A 26,770-nucleotide genomic window follows, 5' to 3' on the forward strand; every position below is an offset into this window, starting at 1 on the left:
AAACCAAAGTATTGGACAAATAAAACATTTGACCTGATGGTGCCACCAGAGGAAAGAGTAAGGGATCATCAAAGTTATTACAATTCACCCTGAGGGGACCATGAATGTGTGAACCAAAATTCATGGCAATCCATTCAATAGTGGTGGAGACATTTCACTCTAAACCTCAAATGTGAACCTCATGGTGGCACTAGAAGAAAGGTCAGGGGATCACAACGTCATTAGGATACATCCTCTGGGAACCATGAATGTCTGTACAAAAGTTTGTGCGAATCCATCAAGAAGATGCTGAGATATTTCACAGGATAAGTGAAAACTTTGACCAGCTGGACAAGTCACCAAAGTCATTACGACACATTATCTGGGCACCATAAATATCTCAAATATCCAAATTTCATAACAGTCTATCCAATAGTGGTAACCTGCTGGTGGCACTAATGGAAAAGTTGGGGGATCACCAAAGTCTGTCGGATTCTGTCCAATAATTGTTGAGATACTTCAGCCGGTTTCAACCATCCGACAGATCGACATTGCCATCCCTAGAGCCGCTAACATGGCTAAAACATTTCTCACATTTTTTCTAGTTGAATAAACACAACACAAACAAAACTGTATGGTTTGTGTGAATGAAAGCATGGTCGGTATGTGCGCCACATAGCTGGGTCTCTTGGAGCGCTGATGGAAGCAAATTCCATTTCATCCACTGCTTTATCCATAAGGGTTTTCAAAACACCACTACACAAGAATTTCAGCAGGGCAATTCAAACCATTGTGCCATAACAGTCTGATGCTTTTAAAGTCATATCAGCTCAACTATAAGTATAAAGTATACAGCATAATTGACCCTCCAGTTTTGTGGATTTATGAGTAAAGCCATGTTACACCATATAGATCATTTGTACTCACATGGACATGTTTTTTGAACATTCATGCAGAGAGATTAATATACTACTGAAGTATCTATTCACTACAATAAAGGTATGAACAAGTATACAATATTTTATACAATATTTTTTCTAATTAACCCAATTGTAACTGTTTAACACATATGGGTCAAAGGAAAAAACAGTACAGAATTAGCTATACACTGATAGACAAAGACATAAACGACGGACTACAAATCCCAGAATGTAAGCTGAATATAATACTCTGCCATTTTGTCAGCTCTCTGTTTGCAAGGTTAAACAGAGTGTCGGGTTGTCAGAAGTTGTACAAGCTTCCTTGAGGTTAAAGTGGCTCAGCATTTTACAAACTGGTTTTCAATCCATTGTTCAACTCAGACAAACAGACTCTAACAGTCAACTGGCCCTCATCTAGTTTGTTCCATTTCTGCCCCCAAAACACACCTCACCTCAAGGTTGATTCAAGGTTTGTAATTTTATGAATTGAGTCAGGCATCAGTGGGACAAAGGCTAACTTGATATGGAGAGTAATGCAGATGATGATCAGTCTTTCTGTAAGAGGACAGTTCTCCTTGCCCATTGTGCGAACCCTTTAAATCAGATGTTTTGCTGGCCTTTAGTTCACCAGCTTTCTATTCTATTTTATATTTTACTCTATTCAGATCAAAATACTTCAAAATGTGAGAAGCTATGTGAGCTGTAGAACCAACAAATGAGACCAATAAAGCTCAGTTTCATACCGTAACTGTCTGAGCCTAACTACACAGTTTTTTCATCAACACAAAGACACTTTAATATAGAAATTGTCACTGACAGAAGAATGCTGTGATATACAGAAGTGACAGAATATAAAATAAGGTGATGAGAGAGCAATGTCACACAGATCCACATGATGAACTTAAACATTCTCCCACTCTGAACTGCTGAGCTAATAATAAGCGCCAGCTGTCTTCCCAAATTCCCCTTGTGAATGGGAACCCACACACATAAACTCTACTTGGGCTGAGACAAAATTGACAGTCACACACAGTAAATTTGGTGTTTGGTGACTCTTCTGCATTCATTGTGCCTGATCTTTGTGGTTCAGCATCCTCACGGATAATCCATTTAATAAGAGTTGGGTCAACAATCATGTGCTTTCCAGAATGAGTCCTGAGACAAATATAGTATCCTGAGGTGACATTGTGGAGCGTCATGGCCTTGTGATTGTTATGTAGTAAACAGAAAGCTACGGTCTGGCACAGGATGTGATTAAGTCAAGCACAGTTTAATCCAAGGAGCTATTTGGAGACTTCACTTATAATTGAGTTGCATTCAGAGTATCCCTTTCAGAGTAAACATGTATAAGTCTGAGAGTCACACACACATGAGTGTACAGGAGGATAAGTACTGAAGCTGACAAAAATACACACCAGGATCAACCCCCCATTGTAAACTGAGAAATAGAGCTGCAACACAGACAGGTTGGGCAACAAAGGCACAATAAAACAGGCTGGTATAATAGGTAACAGTACAGACAGCACAGATATCACTGTATCCGTCACAAGATAAAGGATGACGTTTGTCTCTTCTCAAAACATTCATGGATCATGCAATTTTAACAAAAAAAACAAAAAAAAAAAGAGACAAGCTATGAACGTTAACAGAAAAATCAGAGAGGGATCATGTAGTTGCTATGACCAGGGTATGGGTAGATACGTCTGACTGGTTTGGTACACCTAGCTCCGTCCACGCTGGCCCTGTGTGCGCACTCGTCGCTGTCAGTCCTGCAGGCACCACAGTGGCAGCTGAGAGCCACAGGGTAGGTGAAGACAGGGCTGGTGTCGATGGGACAGCCAGGCAGTATGGCTGCGCGGTATTCCACCTTGTCATAGGTACAGCCTCTCTGGATGAGGAAGCGTGGGCCGAATATATCCCTCATGTTGCTGTCCTGCTCACCATAAACAAACACATGCATTAACTTACAATAAGTTTAAATTCCTTGAGAACACAAAACTATATTTAGGGTGTTTGTTGAACACTGAACTGAAATGGGCCCAGAATAGTTGAACGTTTATGTGAGTTACCTAACGTCAAACACAACTGTGAACTTTTCAATAAATGTGCTTCATGTTGTACTTACGTAAGGAAAAATTTCTGATAAAATACTTTATCAGAAATAAAGTTGTATTTTGACACAGGGACTAAGGTTTGCTGTATTTTCTGTAAAAATCTATTCAACAATTTTAACATAACCTCCCAAATTTGGTCACATTTGAGTCTTTTTCAACATTATAACCACATTCTTAAACTTTCTGTTAAAGATGTCATACTGTATTTTGAATGTAAAAATCCCCAAATTAATTTTATTGTAAATGTTATGATTTTTTTTATTCAGAAATGCCGTTTTTCTAAGAGTATCTATCCTTTACTCTTTTCCTTTACACTATATATATTATATATACTTATAACTACTTACAAATGAATTTCTCTTTCTCTCATTCTATTTTATTATTTTTATTTTATTGTGTTTATGTATTTTATTTCATTTATTTTTGTCCTTTCTATTTTTAATTTCCTTTTATACGATTTGATTGTACCTTGCATGTACATTGTTTAACACGTTGGTTATGATATCAAAAGGGGGGGGGAAAGGGTTACTGAAGGTTGATTCACACCTTCCAGCCAATCTGAACTGAGAATTTTCATTGGCCATGGTATAAACTTTCTGTATACTTTTTTCCACCTGAAGAAATTAATGACAATCTATTCTTTCACCACAAAGGACATACATACCCTTGAGTAGCAAAATCCCATGCAGATGGTAGTGTTGATCGCCACACAATAGTCACACTCTGGCCTCTCCACATACAGGGTGAAGTCAGTGGGTAAACACATGGGAACAGCTGGGCTGAACAGCAGAAAAAGGAGCCAGCTGGTGAACACTGCAGTCTCCATGTTAAGCAATATTATTTTTTCACAATCAATTTGGGACCTGCATGGGAAGGAAAGATAAAGAGACAAATTGACAACCAGACAACAGAGAGGATCAAGAGTTTGGTATCTTAAATATTATTTGTTCCCCTCTGCATGTGTGAGTCACCTGCTCGAGAGATGTGGGCACCTGCAGGCCTGATGATGCTGTGAGTCTGAACATCCCTGCTGACCAGTATTTATACAAACATTATATAATCCATCTTTATCCAAGCTAGCTGTTATCTTCTATCTGTGATGAAAAGAAAGAACTGAACTTTGAGTCCATTATGTGGATGACATGAATTAATAATTTCCTTCATGAACAAAGATAATGCAGTAACCAAGGAAATTTACGCAATGGCTTCTGCACTTGCTGAAAGACTCAGTGTCCACTAGATGTTACAAAATGCCCCAAAGCTTTGTTTCTGCTCGAAAGAATGCATATTATGTAAAGAGCCTATTAAAGTTTTACTTCATTTTCCCAAACAAACCTAATCTCATTTGAATCCCATTTGAAGAAAAATTAACCGAAGAAAAAGCACCTCTTGTAATACAAAATATTTCAGAGCACTTTCTAAATGTGCATGTCCAAATGATGCTTTGTGCATTGTGGGTTACGAAAATCTACACCAGTCAGCAATGTGCACAAGTCAACTCACAAGCTGTCACAGTCCAAACTTACTGAACATAGGTAGAAAACATTCAGAGCAGGTTGATCTAATCTGCTCTCATAGTAAGTACAATAAAAACTGCTGCAGTAGACATCAGCATTCATCACTAAATAAATACTTCAGATACAGATTGATGAGATGACAAGTCACTACCTTGACTTAAAAAGTGAGAACAATTTTCCACCTAACACTGCCAGACTATAGGGATTTCTTTATCTATATTTTTGTTTAATGATTGTCGAGGATAGTCATAGTCTCACTTAGACATTAAGTCATAAATGTGAAGCATGTGATTGTTTTTAATGTCATTGTTGTTTGTTTGTATCTCCTCTTTATTTATAGTTTAATAGGATTCCTACAGACATAAATTGGGCTCACAATTTCACAAATACACTGGACAGACTGATCTTTTCTTTTTCATTTCAATCACAGTACTTCTTACTGAATTTAAGTCCTCATATAATAACAATTATCTTGGACATGTTGTCATTCGCCAGTAGTGAGTAAATCCGTTGGTGAATAGGAATATTACAATACAATCAAAACATAAACAGTATATTGCAAGTTCAGTGTCCATTTTAGTAGCTCATTCCTTCTCCCCAGCTCTTACTCACCTTTACAAACATTAACAGTACAAGCCATTTTACATTAACTTTCTAAGAGTTTACTGTAACTTATTCTCTCATTAAGAGTGACTTGAAGGAAGTCAACCATAAAATCTCTATTTATTAGATTGCTAATCTTACAAGTAATCACACATAATATCTGTTGTACTGACATAAAGATCTCTGCCAACAGTGTACATCTACTTTTTCTTTCTCATCTGCACTCTTTTTTTTTTTTGCTGTAGTTGTCCCCCACCTCCCTGACACCTACGTGTTTTTGAGTTTGAAATGACACACTTCTCTATGGACCGATGATCAAAGATATACAGTAGATGTGCTAAGTAAAGCAATGGTAATTACATGTGACACATACAAAAGGATGTGACAGCAGAAGTAGTGACCGAACCTTAAAGATTTAACCTGCCCTGCCTCCTGAAATTCCTCACATAGCCAATAACTACTGACTAACCTGGAGCTGTATAAAGACCCCACCTGGATTTGTCCTTATTTCATAAGAAATTGAGACATCTTGAAAACATAGAGTCTCTTGTTAAGCATCAGAACAACACAATATCAGGCAGACCACGGAATCACCACCTTTTACAATCACTGAAATTATGGCTGACTTCAGTAGAGTGTCCTTGATGGATTATTAACTAAAGTAAACTAATCTTTGTAGTCTGTCTGCTGAAAGTCTCAGAGTGGACCAGACTCCTGCCACTTGCAGGAGATGAAGTTGAAGTGTCTCATTGTTCTTCTATCAGTTAGAGTGACTCTGATAGTTGATAGTTGGATCAGCAAAGCCGAAACAGCGGACTCAAACCCTGAACTCTTTGGATTTTTCTATTCTTTGTTGAAGGTTTGAAGGGAAACTTTTAATGAGTGCAGTTGATATAAATACGTCTGACAGTTGACAGAGTCTGAAATGCACTGAAAAGCATTTTTCTTGCTGTCTTTAGTTTGTACTTTTTCCATTGGTATTGGTATATGTGACAGTTTCAGGATAGTTTGGAGGGAAAAACATTAAACATTAACAAGACTGAATAATACAGAAATCCTGAATCTTAACAGAAGTGTTAGTAAAAGGAAGCTCCTTCTGCTGAACTAACCATGGTTGGTACAGGTGGTCCAGTGGCCACTTTCTCTGTGTGGGATTATGTGGCGTTTACTGGAATAATTTTGGGGGCAGCTGGCATAGGCCTTTTCCAGGCCATCCGAGGCCGTAAGGAGACCAGCAGCGCTGAGTTCTTGCTGGGTGGACGGCAAATGACGGCTGTGCCGGTTGCCATGTCGCTCACTGCCAGCTTCATGTCTGGCATCACAGTCATTGGTACACCTACTGAGGCCTACCGTTTTGGAGCTGCATTCTGGCTCTTCGGCTTCTCCTATGCCATCATGTCTGTCATCACTGCTGAGATCTTTGTCCCGCTTTTCTACAGACTGGAGATCACCAGCGCCTATGAGGTAAGGAAATATCACAGACCGTAAATGATTATAATGGTACAAAGGCTGGCTGACAGGTAAAGCAGGAAGCAACTTAAAATTTAAAGATCAATAAAGCAAGCATGCTTTATTGGCAGGCTACAGAAATACAAGACTTTTAAAAGTTAAAGTGGCTAATGATTCATCCACTATAGTTGGTTTAAATACAGATGCAGAATCCAACTGCTATAAAAGTGTTTCCAAAAAAGGTGGGTGGGCATTGTTTCTTTGTTTTTCTTTCTCTATTTGTAACTTCAAACACCTTTTTAACATTTTGTAAATGTGGATGTATAAACTAAACCACTGTGTGTAAACCAAGTCATCAGTTTAATGATATCTGCCCGTCTATATTTTCCTTTCATTTCTAGTACCTGGAGATGCGTTTCAGCCGGCCTATTCGGGTAATTGGGACATCAATGTACATCGTACAGACGGTAACTAAAACATGCTTATATCAAAAAAAAGAGGAATATTCAATTACGTTTTGTATTTAGATAATTAAAAACAAAAGTACAAAGCCATGAAGAAGGGAGCAAACATCCGTAATTAATATGGTAAATGAAACATGGTAAAAAGCACCTGTCTTTCTGCTTTTTGACTTTATGTAAAATTGATTCTTGAAACCAATTCCAAGATTAATATGAATCACATGCTTGTTGTGTTTTCACCTAATCAACTAATGGTGGAATCTTTTCTCAGGCCCTGTACACCGGTTTGGTCATCTATGCTCCAGCTATTGCACTAAATCAAAGTAAGTCAGTGCAACAGTTATGTATCAAAAGTACTTTGTATGATGCTATCGTCCTCCAGAGGTTTCTGTGTTATTGTTGATTTTTAGATTTTAGCCTTACTTCTTAACTGGAATTTAGTAAGCCGCAACTGCAACCTGCTGATACAGTTTTCTGTCTAATCTCTTTACTAACAGAGTTGTAAAAGGAGACAGCTGTGTTTCTTTCTCTTGTGTTTATCTTAAACACAGGTCACATGTGTTTTTGATTGAAATAGAGGAAAAAATCATTGCTAGTGCCAAGTTACAAAAGATGGATAAATACACCATTTCGGAGAGGTTATGGAGACTTGAAGTTACTAAAACTGACACATGTTAAGTCTCAATAGGTTTATTTTATTATATAATAAATATATGAATCATAATGGAGCTTTTTTTGTCATTACTCAGTCACAGGACTCAATCTATGGGGAGTGCTGGTGGCTACAGGAGTGGTGTGCATCATCTACTGCACTTTGGTTGGTACTGCGCATTTCAACAAGTATTTTGTATGGTACTGAATTAATGATCTGCGTACCAAACAGTAGGCCTATTCAGAATCAGAATCAGAAATACTTTATTGATCCCCGAGGGGAAACTCTTTCGTTACAGCTGCTCACTATCACGTCAATGCACACAGGAATAGAAGTACTAAGCAAATCAAAATATAATACACTATAATACAGGTAAGATAAATTAAGTACAAAGTGGATATAAGTATTAAAGCTAAAATAAGTGTAAGTACAAAAGAGGATTTACAGGTAGTAATAGTACAATAATGAGTACTGTCAAGTGTAGCAGATTAACCAGATTATTAGACGGTGGATATTGCACAGCAGTAATATAAGTATGAATAAATATCAATAAATAGGGAATATTAAACTGAAAACAGAGTATATTGCACAGGAGTATTAAACAGAGAATATTGCACAATATTACAAGTATTGCAGTGATGTTAGAGGGAGGAGTTAAAGAGTTTGATGGCCACAGACAGGAATGACTTCCTGTGGCGCCGAGTCTAGCACTGGCCACCACAGACTCAAGAAGTGTATAATGTATACAAACACAGACTGAAATCCTTGAGTCCAAGTACATTTGTATTTCAAACTATTAATCTAAAGCCCGGTTCATCATGATTTATATGACCTATTTTACACTTTGGTATCATCAAAGTGTAAAATAGGACTGTGGTTTGTGGTTAATAAAACTGATCTGCCTGTGAAACTAATGCAGGTTATTCTCTGCATGATAATATATAATTGTACACATTTTAACATTACAGTTAGCCTCAGCTAGCAATGGAAAGGCTTTACAAAAGAACTTGGACATGATAAGTTGGCTCTAACATGGAGTTTGTTTCAGGGCGGACTGAAAGCTGTAATCTGGACGGACGTGGTGCAGATGGTGATCATGCTGGCAGGTTTTGTGGCTGTTATAGCTAGAGGAGCTGTACTGCAGGGAGGCCTGACAAAGATTTGGGAAGACGCCGGGCAAGGAGGCCGACTACAGGCGTTTGAGTAAGTACACAAGCAGACTTGTGTCAAATAGTATTTGTTGTTAGTTTGTTTTAAACCAATTATGATACCAGATGAATGGGGCTTCCTGAATCAGAGCATTTAGTTTCCAGCCACAGGAAAACACATTAGATCAGCTTTTCTATAATTGTTTCCTGTGACTTTTAATTGCTCTAGTATCCAGGGAAGGCCAGGAAACTTTACTGCAAACTGTTCTGCACACAATAATAAAGGAAATTGAATATCAATTATGCCTGCTTATTGCGTCAAAAGTGTCATCCCACATTATCAGAAGTTCTTACTGATGATGTCCCCAAACATTACCTTCAGTATTCTTTCACATGTTGACTTTTATCGCAGTTTTGACCCAGATCCTCTGAAGCGACACACTTTTTGGACTATTATAGTCGGTGGCAGCGTGATGTGGGTGTCTATCTACTCAATCAACCAGTCCCAGGTGCAGCGCTACATCTCCTGCAAAACCTTGGGACATGCCAAGATGTGAGCGTTCCTGTAATGAAAGCAAACTGTACATTTTTGGCAGCAAGCGAAGGTTCATGCACTGACAAGTCTTCTTTCATCTCTCAGGTCTTTGTATGTGAACATGGTTGGCTTGTGGGTAACTGTGAGCCTGGCTGTGTTTTCTGGACTCACCATGTTCTCCATTTACAAGAACTGTGACCCATTTACTAACGGTGATATAAGCACCCCTGACCAGGTAACTGCAGCTGCATTTCTCTTTACTCATCATCATATGGACATCATGCTGTTTGTTATGTAACCAAGCATTATGGTTAATAGTAAAAATGGTTTATACTTTTAAACCAGCTGCTGCCCTACCTTGTGATGGATATTCTGGCAGTCTACCCTGGAATCCCTGGTTTGTTTGTGGCTGCTGCATACAGTGGTACCCTTAGGTGAGGCCTGAGACAAACAAGGAAACACGTATTCTTTTACATCAGTTAGAACTGCTGTTTCGATAAGGAAATGCTCTGGTAGATAAGATACAATGGTGAGGAAAGAATGAGCTGGCAATACCTGGGTTATGTTACCCCCTGAGAACAGTCCACGTGATTCCACCACTGATGACTGAACAGGTTATTGTTACATTTACATTACAAGTCATTTTATTTATACATAATGCAAGAAACTACCATCTGCATGCTACCTGAGACTAATTTTATCTGTAATCTAATCTGCCATTCAAATGCATCAGCCTTTTTGTTCTGTTCAGTGACTAAAAGCTTACTGTTGTACATTTTTCAGCACGGTGTCTTCCAGCATTAATGCCCTAGTTGCTGTTACAGTGGAAGACTTTATTCTTCCAGTGTGCAAAAATCTCACAGAGAAACAGGTGACCTGGATGAACATGGGCCTGAGTAAGTTGTGTAAAAAAAAATGCTTTCACAGTAGCCAAAGAATGAGCAGGCTTTAGAAAAGCATATGGTAAAGAGGGACTAACTACTACTGAAGTAGAATGCTTTTCTTTAAAACGTTTCCATATCTCATTCATTAAAGACGTATTTGGAAATCTCAACAAAAACACTATATAATTTAGTATGAGTTTACAGTACATTCTGATCATGAATACCACATTGATCAACCTACAGTAAGACTCCTATTACCCCCAGAAGCTCACCCACTTGAAGCTCACAAGATGCCAGTAAAAACCAAGATAACATTATCTTATCTTCTTATTCTTAGCAGGTGATTAAAATTGTTTCCAGCTCTACTGTACGAGATACGACATGACTGAAATGTGTTAAAATAGATGGCCAGAGAGCTGTGAAGAAAATCTTGTTTATTCAATGACACAATTAAATCATTAAATGTGAAGAGTTTCCACAAGCAGACTTCACAGGACAAAATGCACAAACAGCGGTTAATGCTACAATAATCTAGTGTTGATCAGGTAGATTTACTGCTAAACTGATAAAAACCTGCACAGGCAGGAACATGTTGGTTCTTTTGGGAGGGTAAGATCATGGGTGTGGCTCCACTGTCTCATTTTCTGTGAGAGGAATTCTGCAGTAAAGACAATTCACAGTTTTCTTAATTTAATATAGACACTGGTTAGTATGGATCTGTATGCTGTTTGTACACAAGCACACAATGTTCCTGTTCATTACAGTGCAGATATAGGTGTTAATCAGAGCTGGGAGGGAAACAGAGAGAAAACAGGGTTTCTGTAGGGTTCACCAAGTTAAATGTAAGACTTTTTTAATACCACATAGAATGCAATTTAATACCTGTTTAAAGATCAGTTATGAAAGTATGATGGAAAACCAGTAGGGAGGATACAGCCTAGAAGTATATAACAATAATTACTAATAATATAATTAATTAAATTAAAGTGACCTGGACCCAGATAAGGGACAGAAAATGGATGTATGTAACTACAAATGATGAATTTCATCTAAGTTTTCTCCTAATAAAAATTCTGACTTCAGTTATATCAATCACAACATTTTGATGAAAACATTTAAATGTGTATGAAAACTTTAGAAAAACGTTAGCTCATCTGCCATAGAGTTTGCACCAAAGAACGTTTGGATCTGCACTTTGAAAGTTGTGATTAGATCCTTTCTTTTATTTCAATAATGTTGACTGTAACATCCCCCAGGTGTATTCTTTGGTGCCCTGTGTATTGGGATGGCTGGAGTTGCTTCAGTGATGGGAAGCGTTTTGCAGGTAAACACCACTGCAGCTATTTACTGCTCTACAGCACCACCAAGAGCTGAATATTAAGAACTACAAGCATCCTGATCTTTTTTTCTTTTTTCAGGCAGCTCTGTCCATATTTGGCATGATCAGTGGGCCTCTTCTTGGTCTTTACCTATTAGGCATGCTATTCCGCACATCAAATTCAATAGTGAGTATTTCTTTTTACTGGTACATTCACTGGCACAACTGCACCCTCTCACATAACACAGAAAACTTGCTAATAAAGCAAATGTGACACACCCAGCAAGTATCTGACTGCAGTCATATTTACTTTGCAGGGAGGACTTGTGGGAATGATCATTGGTCTGGTGTTGACTCTGTGGGTGGGGATTGGAGGCCAGATTTACCCACCAACAGCTGAAAAGACAAATCCTCTCGAAGTCAGCACTGTAGGCTGCAACATCACAATGGGCCAAAATTACACAACAACAGCGCCGTGGACCAGTCCAGTGACTCTGACCCCGCAGCCTGAGTGAGTCATATCACATAAAACAAAGGTCCATCAAGCACATGATATGGTCACAGTAAATAGGAATATTCATTAGCATTTTAATGTAGCAAATGAGTACAAAGCACAAAAATGATTCAAGGCTTAAAAACTGGCCTAAAAAGACTTCATTCCATTTGTCAGTTCATCACGGAGAGTTAAATCTTCTCAGAATAGATTTTGCTGTCATCAAGATAAGGCCGCTACAATGCTAAGTCATGGTCCACAAACTTAATTAAGCAACCCACTGCTTTTCTGGACTACATTTCAGAAATAGATTTTTGTATAGGCTTTAAGTATTTCAAAATAAATTCTGAAATACAACTGATATGCACAGTGATCGAGTGAAGAGTGAAGGATCTCCACAGAGAGAAGATCCTCTCAGTCTAGATGCATACCTATAAAATATATATACTTAAACTGCAACAATTAGTTGATTTAAAACATTTTTATTGTCAGTTATCGCAAATGTGAGGATTTGCTGCTTTTCTCTGTTTTCTATCATTGTAAACTGAATATATTTGGGTTTTGGACTGTTGGTTGGACAAAACAAGACATTTGAAGATGTCACCTTAGAATGTATTGTGACATTTTACAGACCAAACGATTAATCGAGAAAATAATCGCCAGATTAACCGATAATAAAGATAATAGTTAGTTGCAGGACTACTTCGTACAGTATGTCCAGTATACATTTTGTTCATTTTTGACAGGGGGGACGGACCCGGTTCATTTCATTCACCCGCGACTAGCAAACCGACTGATGAACCCCCCCACCCCAAGACTAAACTGACAGAAGAGAGGGACTCAGAGAAAAAGCCGCAATTACAAATCAATCTGCTACTTCAGGACGACGGACAGTGCACAAACCTCAGTCAGATAAAGGATCAATGAGTCAGGCAGATTATACTAATATATTCAACTAAACAACCCCTCACACACACTCTCTGTTACTAGGGGATGGAGAGGGGGGAAGGCAGATTAACAAGAAGGGTTACATTATGGTCATTTTGCTAACAAGGTGGATGGCATTCTCCCTCATATCGCCTGCTGAGAATGTCATCAGAAAGAGGTGGCAATCATGTTGGTGTAACAAGTGTAGAATAACAGGAGGATGATACTATAATGATTTCCTTTGTGTTTCAGTGTCAGGCCAGCTCTGGTAGACTCCTGGTACTCTTTGTCCTACCTCTACTTCTCTCTCTTGGGTACACTGATCACAATCGTGTCTGGTCTGCTGGTGAGCATGATCACAGGTGATATATTATTTCCTAACCTCTACTCCCACTGCAGAGACACATCACTGCTTGTATGGTCTAAATGTTTAATATTATAATCTAAATCTACCATAAAACAGCTATGGGAATATGTATCTATTTCTTTTTAGGTGGATGCAAGCAAGAAAAAATGGACTCTAATCTGTTTGTGAGGAAGAGCGACCTGATCTGCTTCAGCTGCTGTAGTAAATCAGAGGTAAGAGACTGACCCTTTTGTTAGATAAGTGGTAACAAAGTGAAGATATAATCCTCACCAAAATACACAAGATATGTCATATGTTAGTAATAGTTTGCTTGTTGTTCTCAACCCACTACAGGCATCAGACGACACAAAAATGGCAGCAACAGACTTTCATATGGAAGCTGACAACTCAACATTCACAGACTTTGACGTAATGAGTAAAGATGTTGGAAAGGCCACTAAACTGTAATGCTGTATATCAATACATTGTTCCTTTGTGGAGACATTTTAAAGCAATTTTGTTTTACAAACACATAAATGCCACAATAAGCCACAATTCTTTTACTGCTACATCCCTGTGGTGCATTTGATTTGCAAAATCGAATTGTAACTTTATTACCAGTATGTGCCTATTTATGTTGATAATTCATATCAATATGATATATCTTAAACATGTTGCTAAAACTGAAACACAAAATAATTTTGATTTTACATGAAGAAACAGAACTAGTGATGAAGCTGTAAAAGGATATTATTCAAATTCCAAAGTTTGCCTAATTATATTGTATGTTGCAACAGAAAAAAACCCCCCAAGAAATATACAGTAGGAAAATGTTCTGCAGCATTTGGTAGTATAAACGAAGACGTTCCAGCTAGTATTCTTCAGAACAGGGAAAAAGTCATTTAAAATAACACAAGTATCTTTTGCCCCACACTGGTTGAGCTGCTCGCATTTCCTGCTTAGCAGAGATGTGGCAACACTGTACTTTTATTGCCCTTTGTTCAATTGTTCTCCCTGATAGCAGCTGCTCGCTCTATATTCTTTACCTGAACATTGTCCTCCTTCATTTCATGCTGACACAGACAGGCACACTGGAATATTGTTTGTTATTTTACAATATGCATGATTTACATTACTGTTTTGAAGGAACAATGGCCATTTGTTTTTGAGTATGTTTATTGCCTTGTTATTTTTATATGGAAACTGTGCGCTCTTTATGAACTATGAATTAGTCATAAATTCTACTTGTTAGTAAATATTTTGTACAAACTGTCCAACTGTGTTGACTGAAAACACATGTACACAAGTATACAAATTCAGCACAGAGAACTTCAGTGAGTGTATGACCTTCAAATGTATGTGAGAAATAATACAGGACAACAAAGCCAAGAAAAATACATTTAATGTGTAATTATTGCTTTGGCAACATGGTTTCTCTTCCATTCTAGGGCTGTAAAATGTATTTAAACTGAACAAGCAAGAGACAGAGAGAGAGAGCTTGAGTTTTGGTCTAGGTAATAAGCGTGTCCTTTGTCTCCCGGGCAACATACTATAGAGGAAGTTTACAAAGCACTGACCTGCCCACTTTTACCTGCCACTATGCCTGCATATCAACCCTTTAGCCGTTCCAGGTTTGCAGGAAGTGGAGAGTCAGCAGTGACATGGAGGCAGACTCGCTGCCAGGGAAGTGAACTAAGTTGCTGTTTTCATTGATACTAACAAAACAAGGTGAGCCTGATTTTTTTTAAATCAGTCTACAGCCTTACTTTTTAATCAAGGTTTGGACTTAGTCAAGCTTTCACATGAGAGGGAGATCAGAAATGTTTCCATCGATGTAATTACAAGACTTGGTAGGCAATCGTGTATTTTCTTAGTGCGTACATAGTCATGTTTACTGTGTATGAAGTCATTTCCTGCAGCAGATCTTTTAACGTGACCTTTGAAAATGCATTGCATATGACCTACTTACAAATGGTCATACACCATGTGTAAGGTATTGTTTTCACTGTGAAACATAGTCGAGGGCTCAGACTTCAGGTTTAAATTGAATATTACTAAGATAAGACAAACAGATTTTACAGTTTATTTGATACAAGTGTTTTTCAGCACATGTTTTGTTTCCCAGTACAGGACTTAATGATCATGGATACGATCTTTGCTACCCTGGCTTGCTACTTTCTGGCCCTTTCTTTTGCTTTGGCACAAACAGAAATGGGAAATTCAACTACACCTACAATAACAAGCCCTGACTTCAACCTGACACACACGACTACAATGGCAACCCCATCTAACTCTACTGTACATGTAACTGTTATCTCAAACTTCACTGAGAGCACGACTCCATTTACCAGCAGAACCCAGGACAGTGAAACATTCACCAAAACTATAGCAGCTACAACTGAGAGCACAAGTCATCTCCAGACTTCTCAGTCAACAACCATCATGACTCCTAATAGTACATTGCTGAGGACCACAACACCTGGCACTCATACTCCAACATTTACTGCACTGACAACACCAGCAATGCAGACCACAGTAGGTTACACAAGTACACCTGATACTACAGTAATTACAACTGCAAATTCATCTCAAACTGTCAACACAACCTCAGATTCAATGGACAGAACCACACAAGGTAAGCATCAGGCTTCCTGTTTTATTAATGATTTAATTGCTCATTGTATGTTGATATTTAACTCATGTGAATGACTTTAACTTCTTCCCTTTTTCCCGTGTTACTAGGTTTGGGATTAAACATCTCAGAAAAGAACATGACTATTCTCTTCAGTGTTGTACTCGGCGTGTTTGCTATGGCATTGGTTATGTTCATGTTTCACAAATGCAAACACAAAATCCAATACTTGCATCAACCTCTTAACAACACTGATGACATGGGTAAGGAGTTCCCATCCCTTCATTATACAATCAATACAAAATATTTGGTTTATTATTAGCAGTTAAAAATATTTAATTTTCAACAGATGCATTTGTGGCAGACGATGACACACTCGTAATTTCTGGAGGACTTTATGATGGCCATCCAATACAGGACAATGTACCAACACTCCCAGCAGACCAATCTCAATTCCGTCTCGAATTCATTCATTAAGGAGAGAGAGTTCCTACAGTTTGAGATCACCTTTGGTGCTCTACAGGCATGGACAAAACCAATTATCATCATCCGCCAATTAGTGCATTTGACTGAAATTTCACCCCTGTGTAATTCTAATGCTTCAGAAAATAAGACGGTGTAGTCCCTCATTCGTCCAGGAGTGTTCTATCGTAGAAAAGGTTTCAGTCGTAGTCATCTGGACACTGTTTTCAGAATCAAGACGTTTTGGCTCCCATCCGGAAGTCATTCTCAAAATGACAATGGGCAGAACATTCAAACAAGGACAATGTTGATTGATTTGAACATCACTTTTACTCCATAAATGTATTAAGATAGTAATACATAACAACTACACCTTTTCCCACAGCAACAATATAAACGTATGTGGAATGAATGAGATTTCATGTGAACACCAATAAATTATCCCATACAACAGCACTACAACAAACAGATTTTTTTTCAAAGTACTTAAAAGCATAGAGGGTGACTCTACAGTCACTTAAAAGATACCTCAAAACCACAAACTTGCTAAAAAAGCAGGGATATGAACACACCTAAATCTTTCTGTAACAATACTGTTTAGCTGATCCAAAACAATACTTTCTATGCATGTTAATAAATAAATTTGCCTGTTGTTATTATTAATATATGTATTTGATCCCTAACAGTGCTATATATGCATGCTAAGAAAGTTGGAACATGAACACCTAAACCTGTCTAATATTGTTATCATCACTGTTTATCTGACCTTAACAGCACTATTTATCCAAAGATCTTCTCATTTGTCTTCTTCTTTTTTTTGTCACAGCCAGTAACAGCAGTCCAACCAGCATCTCTCATCCTTTTCATTGCAGCTAGCTTCAAGGAGTTCCCTGGTGATTTATGAGTGACAGGGCTCTGGATCTGAAATCATGTTGAGCCATTTTTAATGAAAATTACCAGGGATTACTTCTTATTTGTCCATGCATAAAATGCATAAATACAATTTTCAAATAGCATTACACCACTATGGCCATGTTACCTTTTTGAAGATATTGAATTTGCAGGGTGGAGCAGAAAAATTGGGTGTAGGTGCACTTGCAAAGCTCTGTCAAGAAGAGAAACAGAAGGCCAAATCAGCTCTTCTGGCAATGTTGCACAAATGATCAAATGAACAAAACCAACACAGTTTATGATACTGTATACTTTTAACAAATAAACCATCAACCAATAAAAATACCACTCACCAAGAGATCATTTTGATCAGAGCTGTCAGACTTGGGGTCAAGCTCTATGGTGTTCTTCCCCCAGCGTGCTGCCTTTTCAGCAGATGGGGGTGTCCTTATTCTGTAGGACTGTAAGGGAATTCAAAGAGTAAATGTCAGCAAGTCATTAAATATTTTTATTCATTTTGGAAAATGTCAGAATGATACTGTATATTACTTTGATCTTTGATGTTTCGCCAACCCTGTTGGTAATACTTCTTGGGGTTTTCAAGTCTTCATTATGAATTTCCTATGATGAAAAGTCAATGTCAGTTAAAGTTGAATTAATGTCAGAGTTATTATGAATGCTACAATAGTAGACAGAATCATAGAGACTGAACTCTAAAGTTATACTGGTCTCTATCATAGCCAGTCAACATTTACTTTATGAATAGATTAAATTGTATACCTTGGTCTTTGGTGTTGTTCCACATGTTGTTCTGATGGATTCAGAGTCAGATTCCTTTATCACAGAAGACATAAAATGTTATTGCAGTTAAATTTGTCTCCTGGCAAAGAAAAATTATCTGAGTATCACTCAGTAATAGCCTAAAGTGACACGCTCACACCGCATTCACTGTTGACATACAGTGCATACTGAGAATGACACTTTTCCTACAAATGAATGCACATACAAATAAACAGCCTTTGCATGCACATACCCCAAAACACTTTCCATTTTTTTCTCCACACACAATTTAGGTGAATAATGGACAGTATGTCTGAATGAAAAAGGCCAATACTGTTGAAAGGGTATAAGTTAGCATCCCTGACGGGATAATGGTCTGAATGGCGCTAACAGGTGAGTTAATACACAACGTCCACAGTATTAAAATTCCAGTAATAATTACATAAGAATGCAAAATAAGTTATGACAACTTGATGATTTGATTTCCAACTCACCTCAACAATTAAGAATGTGCCTGAAATGAGACAATTTGCTCACTCTGTCTAAAACCTTTTGGTAGATTAAACTCACAGCTTTCTTCATAACTGCAGTATTTTCATCATCTTTGCTGTAGGAAGGAGTTTTCCTGGTCTTGGAGAAGTCAAACACACGCCTCTTTGAAGAGCTCTCTTTTGGAGTCTCTGAACATCTCCCTTGTTTAATGGTTGAGGCAGGTGACTAGAATTATAAAGATGAGTTCTTGGTTAAGTACAAGTGATGATAAACCACGCTGTCAGTGGTAGTATATTTGCTGATGTACAGATTTTGTACCTGCTTGTTCATTGCTTCTGACAGCTGAGTGATTTTCATTGATGCCATTTCTTTCTTCAAATCAGTTAGCTCCTTCTGCAGGTTTTCCTAATAGCAATGAAAAGTGTTTCTCAAAGAATGAACTGTCTCTCAAAAGGTAAGGTACAACCGGTTTCAGTAAAAAAACAAAATAAACTGATTCAAACTAGGATATACCTTCTCTGTCACTTCTGTCTTCAGCTGTTGCTTCAGCTGATCATTATCTGTCTTATGCTTCAAAAGATCCAACTCCTGATTTTAAGAATTTAGTTTTGGCAATGTTAGGATATAATTTATTAATTATCTAATTAAATGTTAATAAACATTAATTTGTGATTTCATACCAGTGATTTTCTATGGGAAACAGCCTCCATCTCTCTCTTCTTGTTCTCATGAAGCTCTGCATCCTTTTCTTCAACCATCCGGTCATACTGGCTCTAGTAATAATAAATAAGTCAAGTTCCTTCCAATGCAACACGTGTTTGGACTGACAGTCGTTTTTACAAGACCAGTTTCAGACAGCAAAACGCATACTTCATAATGATCTTACCTTATGTTTTTCCATCAGTGCAACCATATCTGCTATCTTGTGTTGACACTTGAGTTCTGTGTCTTCCTTGTTCTTGATGGCCTCTGCTGCTGTTAATCTGAATTTCTGTACCTGTAAGACAATTTTTTTTTATTCTGCTGAGTTAAATATGTGGTAAATAACATAACGTTATATAAGTAACCTCATTTTCAAGCTCTGCTGCAAAGGTTGATTTGGACTCAAGATCCTTAAGCAATTTCTGATGGTCTTCCTCGTTTAGTCTTTTAAGGCTCTGGGACTCCTCATGAAGACTGTTAATCTAAACACAAAAACAACCATTTACATTAAACAGGGTTATACTGTTTAAATGTATTATATCAATATTAAGAACTAGAAGATTTAAAAAAACATCACCATACCACAGTTTCAAGTTGACTGGATTTCACAATCTCCTTTGCTATTTGTTTTTTAAGCATTTTATTCTGAAAATATACAAGTGAAATGTTAGCTGAATAAATAACAAAGCCATTGCAAGTATTGTTTATCTACAGTTTCAGAGTCATCACAAACCTCTTTCTGGTAGTCCTCCTGGGCTTTAAGTTTAATTTCAAATTTTCTCCTGAGATTGCACAGCTACAAACCAAACAATTTCATGTTATTTCCATAAAACGATCAACAATAACATCATTTTAATTTTTCCCCCAAGAAGTTTTTCAATCACCTTTGTTTCCACAGCTTTAATCTGTTTTTCTTTCTCTGTAATTTCCTCCTGCAGATGTTCACACTATACAGGAAAAGCAAAAAAAAAAAAAAAAAAAAAAAAAAAGATCATCATCATTTACTGTAACTTTCAGAACAACAAACATCTTGTGTTTTTATTGATAATTGGTTTAGTTGGTATACTTACATTTTCTTCAATTTTCTTCTGCAGAGTCTCAGTTTCCTGATATTTGCCTTGGATTTTTGTTTTAATGGAGTTTACTTCCTCTCTATTTAGTGAAAATATGAAAATATAAATCTCGAAAACTGCACAATGTCAAACCTCTTTAGGTCTCTAAAGTGCAAACTCACTGTAAACACTGGTTTTCTTCTTTCAGTCTTTGAATTTCTCTTGTGAGCTTCACAGCCTTCTCCTCACTCACCTGAACAGTCAAATGTCATTCATATGATACAGTAAGTAATACAAACCTAATGCAAACAGCAACTGTATACATGAAAATGATCTATCACATTTGATTGGATAATTCAGACCTTCATGTTTGCCTCAATAGTTTTCACATTAGAAGATCCACTCTCAAACTGCTGTTGAATGACTGCCTTCTCAGACTGGAGCTCATTAAAGTTGGATAATAGCTCTTTGTACTTGACTCTTAAAAATGACATAAATCAAACATTAGATAGTAAAGATTACAACAGTTTAATATAATATTTTATATGCTAATATTATGGAATGGCTGGCTATTAAGAACTCACTCATGCTGAGTGATGTCTTTCCTTAGTTGCTCCATCTGAAAGGTATGTTCTTTATTTTTTTTTATTTCAGTAAATAATTGTCCTTCCAGCTCCTGCACTTTGATCTGAGGGTAAAAAAAACAAAAACATAATGCGGTGAAACTGTCTTGTATATAATACATCATATTACTGAATGTTTCTTCATTATAAAAACAATTTCCCAAAAAAGTTCTCCATAATGGGTATTGAGTAAAAACCTCTGTCACTGTGGACTTCTCCTTTAAATCTTCTTGTGCCTTTTCAGCAGCTTCACAAGAATTCTTCAGTAGCTCATTTTCAGCAAAGGCAATCTCAGCTTCATTCTGTATATAAAAAAAAGTTGTCTGGGGTATACATTTTTAGTAGGGCTGCACGATACGACATGGTAAAATAAATCATATTGCAATTATTTTGACGGATATAACGATTGCGATATGATTCAGATTAGTGGGAATGATCATTTTTGCATTACAATTTCCTTTTTCACTGAAAAAACTATTAATATCATGAGATGATGTGACATTTGTTGGGGTCTGTACCAAACAAAAATATCTTCTTACATCTGGAGAATGAGATTTGTAAGCCATGGCATCTCTACAGCATTTCATTATAATGCTGTTTTGTCACACATATTGCATTTATCAAAAAATTGTAGCTTCTGTGATTTTGATATTGCACTTGGCCATATTGCAATTTCAATAATATTTCGATTAATTGTGCAGCCCTAACTTTTTAGGTATCTGTGTTAGCCAATAAAATAAACATAAACCTTTTTCCTCCTGACATGAAGAGTCTATTTGTATCACCTTAAATAGCTGGGCTTCTTCGGTTTTCCTTGAAAGCTCAGCTGTGAGTTCCTCCACTCTGACTTCTGTGACGTCGATCTTACCTTTCATGGAATCAATGGATTTTGATTGTTTATCCTAAGAACAACAGCATATTGTGAGTGTCTTCAAGTCATCTTCTGGAGTGTTTGAACTACAATGAATGGTTGAGAAACAATAGAATACACTCTTATAGAAAATCTAAATACACCTTACCAGTTCATCTTCAAGGATTTTGATCTGCCTATCTTTCTTTGCACTCTGCTCCACGGTCTCTTCTGTTGAATAAAACATTTTCTTTCAGCTTGACAGAGCATTAAAAAAATCTACATATTTCACTCAGTGAGGCTTACCTAAAAGTGTATTTCTCCTTTCAAGTTCCTTGTTGTTTGCTATGAGTTTATCCTCAAGTTCCTTGGCCCTTGAAAATGAGTCATAACAGGAACATAACTGCATGAGGAAAACTTGCATTTGATCAGGAAAATTCTATGAATTTTCAGGAGTTAATTATACCTCTGTATCTCTAAGGCTAGTGAATTTTGTAGCTCCTGAAGGGTTTTCTGAATCTGCTCCAGTTTCTCTGCTTGTTGATTTTTAACTCTGCTGAGTTCCTGCAAGTTTAAGTCTTTGCTTTGAATCATCTCTGTATATTCTTCTTTACTTTGTTCCAGCATTGCAGCAATAGCTTCACAATTTTTCTGAAGGAAAGAAAACATTTTAATCAAAGCAGACAGAACAAAACAGAGCCCAGTTTCACTGAAAATGACAAGAATCTCAACACACTCACCTCAGATTCTTTACAGCACTGCTCTGCAGTGTGCAGTTTTTGAAGAAGGGATTCCTGTTCAGTTTTTGAACTTTTTAGAAGCTCATACTGTTCATCTGTAAAGTTAGTAAATATTTAATGAATATTATCTTTGGTATCCTTCTCTAGTTTTCCTTCAAATTACAAAGTGTACTATTGCATCAGAGAAAAAAATAACAAATTGCAAAAATATTTTAGAATTTTATAGGAAGGTCTACTTTTTCCACTTTTAGTGTCATTTTCATAAGTTCAGTTATTTAATTGTTTGTTGATGTCATAGTCAAGGCTGCTGTAAAATAAAAGATAAAACCTAGAGAATCGAGTCATGGGCTCACACTGTTAACTTCATTAAATCATATTGCTTACCAAATGAAAATTCATTGTAACTAGATCATTTTTCAATTAAACCTACTTGGTCATTGAACATCTGCATTGGGAATGTTAAACAAAACATTGTTGATAAAAAAAAAAAATTTAATGTTGATTAACAAAGCATTTTACAATTGTTTGGTAAACCAAACAATGTTAACAAAACAAAGTTAAAACTTTTTTTGCAAAAGTTTGAATCTAAAAATATACAGCTCTGAGCACCTTATTTAATCATGATCTTACTTGTAGCTTCTTGAAGCTGTTTGCAGTACTTCTGGGTTTCATGGAAGTCAAGCAGGATTTTCTGTAGTTCATTTTCCTTATCTTTGAGTTTTGTCTGAAGAACTGCAACCTGTAAATGCAGTGTCAATCTTTAAGCAGTTTGTTTCTAAACTTGTGGTTACATTCAGATCCCAAATAAAGTGATCTGAAGAGAGTGTTATTTTACTAACCTCTTTTTCTTTCAGGTTATATTCTTGATGATAGTTCTCTTTTAGATCTTCAAATTGCAGCAAGTCCTCTTTGACTGGAAAAAGATAAAATGGTTAATTTTCTTGCTAGTGGACCTGTTATCTTACTTATTAATCTATCAATAATTCATCCCATGTCATTTAAGATAGACCTTTATCCTTCATGTTATTTCTGACTGATTAAAATGTCTGAAGATTTGGGGTTACTCTAGTGAAAAGCCTAATAGTCATACACAAAAAAACAACCTTTCTGCAGCTCTTGTCGATCAGCTTCTGCTCGAATACGAAGGCTTTCAAATGCTGCAATCAGTTTCTACAGGAAAAAAAATCACTTTTAAACTGACCATCAAACATTATGTCCTACTGTTTTACTAACTCCTGTCCAACAAATTATTACTAATAAAAAATACTTCATTATGATATAGATTTAGAAGTGTTTTACCTGAACACTCTCACTATTTTCCATAAAGAGGTGATGTGTTTCTTCTCTTTCAGATTCAACTACAAAATGTAAAGATTGTTTATAAAATATGCAGCATCGTGTCATTATTTTCTACACCTTAATAATATGACTGGTTAAAACAATTTAAAGCACTTTTTACTTACATAAATGCATTTTCTCAGCTGACCGCTGGAAAGTATCTTTGAGTATATTACACAAGTTCCTGGTTCCGTTGTTTCTGTATTTAATATTTGTAATTTGATATAAGCAAAACATTTTATATAGACAAAACTTTTATATTTAAAAATCTGATTGTCATGTTATCTGGCTTTTACAGAGCACGTCTAGTGTGTCTCAGAGAATTTTTCAAACAAAACCCATACTTGTTCCTTAAATCCTCATTTTCACAGATCTGTTCCTCCAGCTTTATGCTGAGACTTTCATTTCCAAACTGTAAAGACAGAACACACACAATAGATATCAAATGGTTTTAGAGCAAAAAAAAGAATACTATATATGTGGTTACAGAGAGAGAGAGAGAGAGAGACAGATAAAGAAAACTAGTCACTGAGACACACACCTGCAGTTCTTGAATGGCTTTGCGCTGAGTTTCAATTGTTCTTTTGTTTTCTTGGAGTCTCCTTTCCTTTTGCACAGTGTCAGTCTCAACTTTGACCTTCCAACACTTAACTTTCTCAACTTCATCAAACAGTTTGGAATAAAGCTGTCCAGGATTGCAATTATTCTGGGGAATATTCACAATGATGATGGTAAATAAACTGACATACTTTAGAATAAACACGTTGCAGAGGCCAAGTCTGTCCTATTCATGCTTCACGTTTTTGTACAATGAAAATATTACCTCGTCTTTTTCCATTGGTGGCACGACTTTCATCTTGGGAAAGTCTTTAGAGGAGAGATAATAATTCATTTATTATAAGGTTTATGGCAACTTTTTGTGCTGAAATTATGTAGCCAGTGTTGTTTAATAGAAAATACCTTGTCTGGTTGGTTTAGTTGGTGCAACCACGCTTGTATTGGGGAAAGGCATGCTCTGCTCTTTGTCAAAATATTTACTGTAACCCTAGGGGAAAACAGCAAGTATGCATGTTCATCATTTGTATTAATGATTACTGCCTCTTAGAATACAGCTGCCTCCATTCATTAATGCTTTTAGCTTACAACAAGGAAAACAATGCCCACAAGTGTGCATACTGTGTGTTTAAGACTTTCATTGCTGGTAAAAAGTTGGCTAATTATTGTGCTGTAGGGCGGTGTCAGTGCTGAGCTAGCATTAAAGTGTTTCCCTTTACTCTATTCAACAATATTTAACGTTACTGTTGGTCAACTATTGGCTAACTTTAACTCACCTGCTGCAATGTATTCATGAAATCACCACAGTTCTCAACTATTTCCTGAGGTCGAACAGCAGACACCTGTCCGTTATTCACCCTGGGAGGTACCAACAGTTTGAAGTTAAAACTCCGGTCCCTCTCCATCCTGAAATGGCCACACAGAATACAGATTCTAATATTTAACGTAAAATACAGTTTACTCAGCATTAGCTTAACTGTTGGTGGCACAATTAGACTTTATCAAGAGGAAGATATTTTTTAGGAATAAAGTATGAGAGATAATGTCAGGCAACTTCCACATTATTTCATTTCACCCAATGACCTGAAATTACCTTAGCCGTTGGCTAGGTTAACTAATTAGCTTGCTAATAACAATTCAGTTTTGCTATCAAGTTAACCGGTGTCACTTGACGTTAGCTTACTTAGCTAGCTAACCTACCTTCACTAATTCCTACGAAACAATAAAAAATAGCTACCAGGCAAAAGACATTTAGCTTAACATTGTCGCGACATTACGTTGGCAAACAACTGCTGGGTAGTTTCATACCTATTGTAACGTTAAGTATCAAGCATTTACTATAACCTGGTCAAAATGTTAACTGTTAACGGTTTTAATCTGACGACACTGTGCGGGCGCGAGCAAGAATTCTTCTCCTGTTCTACGTAACGGGACGTTAACGGTTAATTTCAAACTTTGTGTAACGGCCACATGGAAGATTACATCCATTATCCGACAACAGAAAGTATAATTCCTGTATATGCAGTATATATATATCCTGACACTCTCAAGGGATGATTATTCCTACGTTTCCTATAATTAACAATATGTCATCCATATTAACGTTATATGTCCGCTGTTTTTAAATCGATATGTACATTGTTTGTCTTAGTAACAAAACATAACTGAAGATATCGATGAACTACTTACATAGGCCTAACTATTTGTTTAATGTCATTAAAGTAGGGTGGCATATAAATATCGTTTCTGTTTATCTGACATGTATTTGTTAAGTAGATGATAATTTCTGAAGCCCACAGGTGGTTGTAGGACAAAAGGCATGGATGCCGCTGCTGCATAGTCTTGTTTGTCTGATAACGGACCTGTGGGCCGCCTAATAAATAACTGTCCATCAAAGGATCATGGATCGTTGAGAGCTGATAAGCTGGTCACTCTGATAATATGTGTGGGGTTATTACTACCCCCAAATACGTTATTAAGACATGTAAGATTAAGAAAAGTAAAAGATACTACCTCTGGAGCCCAAGTCTGTCAGCCAAAGATTTAATCTGTGAGGCTTTCAGGTTCTTAAACAGATTCAGAAAAGACTAAGAGTCAGTCCATGCAACTGGAAATTAATTAATAAAGCCTTAAGCAGTGTTGGAAAGTAACTAAATGTACATTTACTCAAGTGCTGTTCTTAAGTACAATTTTGAGGTACTTCATACTTCTTCTCTATTACATTTTTAGGGGAAATATTGTACTTTTTTTTTTAACTTAATTTATTTGACAGTTCAGTTATTTGTAGTTCCTTCTTACTTTGCTGAT

At 36.8% G+C, this 26,770-nt stretch overlaps 3 protein-coding genes across 10 annotated transcripts; 1 reads left to right on the plus strand and 2 right to left on the minus strand.

The window, feature by feature from the left end:
* Positions 1 to 2,148: 2,148 nt before the first annotated feature.
* Positions 2,149 to 6,590, minus strand: tshba (thyroid stimulating hormone subunit beta a). 2 transcript variants are annotated; one of them, XM_044215015.1, is made up of 3 exons: positions 6,484 to 6,590; positions 3,678 to 3,876; positions 2,149 to 2,832 (listed from the first exon to the last, which is right to left on the minus strand). In XM_044215015.1, the coding sequence occupies exons 2-3, from the start codon at positions 3,837 to 3,839 to the stop codon at positions 2,554 to 2,556; spliced, it is 441 nt and encodes a 146-aa protein (XP_044070950.1). In that variant the 5' UTR covers positions 3,840 to 3,876; positions 6,484 to 6,590; the 3' UTR covers positions 2,149 to 2,553. The 2 variants fall into 2 exon arrangements, with proteins under 2 accessions (XP_044070950.1, XP_044070941.1); XM_044215006.1 differs by lacking the exon at positions 6,484 to 6,590 and adding an exon at positions 3,985 to 4,107.
* slc5a8l (solute carrier family 5 member 8, like) lies at positions 4,744 to 17,103 on the plus strand. Of its 2 annotated transcripts, none has more exons than XM_044214897.1 (18): positions 4,744 to 6,597; positions 6,984 to 7,049; positions 7,315 to 7,366; positions 7,793 to 7,860; positions 8,744 to 8,898; positions 9,256 to 9,396; positions 9,484 to 9,613; positions 9,724 to 9,812; positions 10,162 to 10,274; positions 11,519 to 11,586; positions 11,681 to 11,767; positions 11,898 to 12,091; positions 13,253 to 13,362; positions 13,494 to 13,579; positions 13,701 to 15,074; positions 15,472 to 15,981; positions 16,089 to 16,241; positions 16,328 to 17,103. In XM_044214897.1, the coding sequence occupies exons 1-15, from the start codon at positions 6,244 to 6,246 to the stop codon at positions 13,812 to 13,814; spliced, it is 1,827 nt and encodes a 608-aa protein (XP_044070832.1). In that variant the 5' UTR covers positions 4,744 to 6,243; the 3' UTR covers positions 13,815 to 15,074; positions 15,472 to 15,981; positions 16,089 to 16,241; positions 16,328 to 17,103. The 2 variants fall into 2 exon arrangements, with proteins under 2 accessions (XP_044070832.1, XP_044070824.1); XM_044214889.1 differs by having other exon boundaries at positions 15,477 to 15,981.
* On the minus strand, positions 16,844 to 25,901 carry sycp1 (synaptonemal complex protein 1). Of its 6 annotated transcripts, none has more exons than XM_044214848.1 (35): positions 25,808 to 25,901; positions 25,240 to 25,369; positions 24,869 to 24,953; positions 24,732 to 24,775; positions 24,450 to 24,614; positions 24,253 to 24,320; positions 24,034 to 24,107; positions 23,870 to 23,928; positions 23,674 to 23,740; positions 23,410 to 23,483; positions 23,201 to 23,309; positions 22,571 to 22,665; positions 22,297 to 22,481; positions 22,137 to 22,204; positions 22,000 to 22,061; positions 21,766 to 21,882; positions 21,178 to 21,282; positions 20,942 to 21,045; positions 20,720 to 20,837; positions 20,540 to 20,610; positions 20,376 to 20,457; positions 20,190 to 20,252; positions 20,039 to 20,101; positions 19,888 to 19,950; positions 19,671 to 19,787; positions 19,490 to 19,600; positions 19,284 to 19,376; positions 19,117 to 19,191; positions 18,922 to 19,008; positions 18,682 to 18,828; positions 18,112 to 18,165; positions 17,881 to 17,952; positions 17,685 to 17,792; positions 17,480 to 17,545; positions 16,844 to 17,361 (listed from the first exon to the last, which is right to left on the minus strand). In XM_044214848.1, exons 2-35 carry the CDS (start codon positions 25,366 to 25,368, stop codon positions 17,221 to 17,223), a joined length of 3,141 nt encoding a protein of 1,046 aa, XP_044070783.1. In that variant the 5' UTR covers position 25,369; positions 25,808 to 25,901; the 3' UTR covers positions 16,844 to 17,220. The 6 variants fall into 6 exon arrangements, with proteins under 6 accessions (XP_044070783.1, XP_044070773.1, XP_044070803.1 ...); XM_044214838.1 differs by having other exon boundaries at positions 25,772 to 25,898; XM_044214868.1 differs by having other exon boundaries at positions 22,297 to 22,394; positions 25,664 to 25,813.
* Positions 25,902 to 26,770: the final 869 nt, after the last annotated feature.

This window comes from Siniperca chuatsi, linkage group LG2 (genome assembly GCF_020085105.1).
Source record: "Siniperca chuatsi isolate FFG_IHB_CAS linkage group LG2, ASM2008510v1, whole genome shotgun sequence".
NCBI lineage: Eukaryota > Metazoa > Chordata > Actinopteri > Centrarchiformes > Sinipercidae > Siniperca > Siniperca chuatsi.

Excerpts from the sequence above, each read along its gene's own strand:
- tshba (XM_044215015.1), bottom strand. The coding sequence starts at position 3,839 with ATGGAGACTGCAGTGTTCACCAGCTGGCTCCTTTTTCTGCTGTTCAGC. Across the intron at positions 2,833-3,677 it reads TGGGATTTTGCTACTCAAGG|GACAGCAACATGAGGGATAT; the intron begins GTATGTATGTCC and ends TATGGTGAGCAG.
- sycp1 (XM_044214848.1), bottom strand. The coding sequence starts at position 25,368 with ATGGAGAGGGACCGGAGTTTTAACTTCAAACTGTTGGTACCTCCCAGG. Across the intron at positions 22,666-23,200 it reads ACAGCTTCAAGAAGCTACAA|ATGAACAGTATGAGCTTCTA; the intron begins GTAAGATCATGA and ends CTAACTTTACAG. Across the intron at positions 17,793-17,880 it reads GCGAAACATCAAAGATCAAA|TCCTACAGAATAAGGACACC; the intron begins GTAATATACAGT and ends ATTCCCTTACAG.
- slc5a8l (XM_044214897.1), top strand. The coding sequence starts at position 6,244 with ATGGTTGGTACAGGTGGTCCAGTGGCCACTTTCTCTGTGTGGGATTAT. Across the intron at positions 7,050-7,314 it reads CAATGTACATCGTACAGACG|GCCCTGTACACCGGTTTGGT; the intron begins GTAACTAAAACA and ends ATCTTTTCTCAG. Across the intron at positions 13,580-13,700 it reads GCTGCTGTAGTAAATCAGAG|GCATCAGACGACACAAAAAT; the intron begins GTAAGAGACTGA and ends AACCCACTACAG.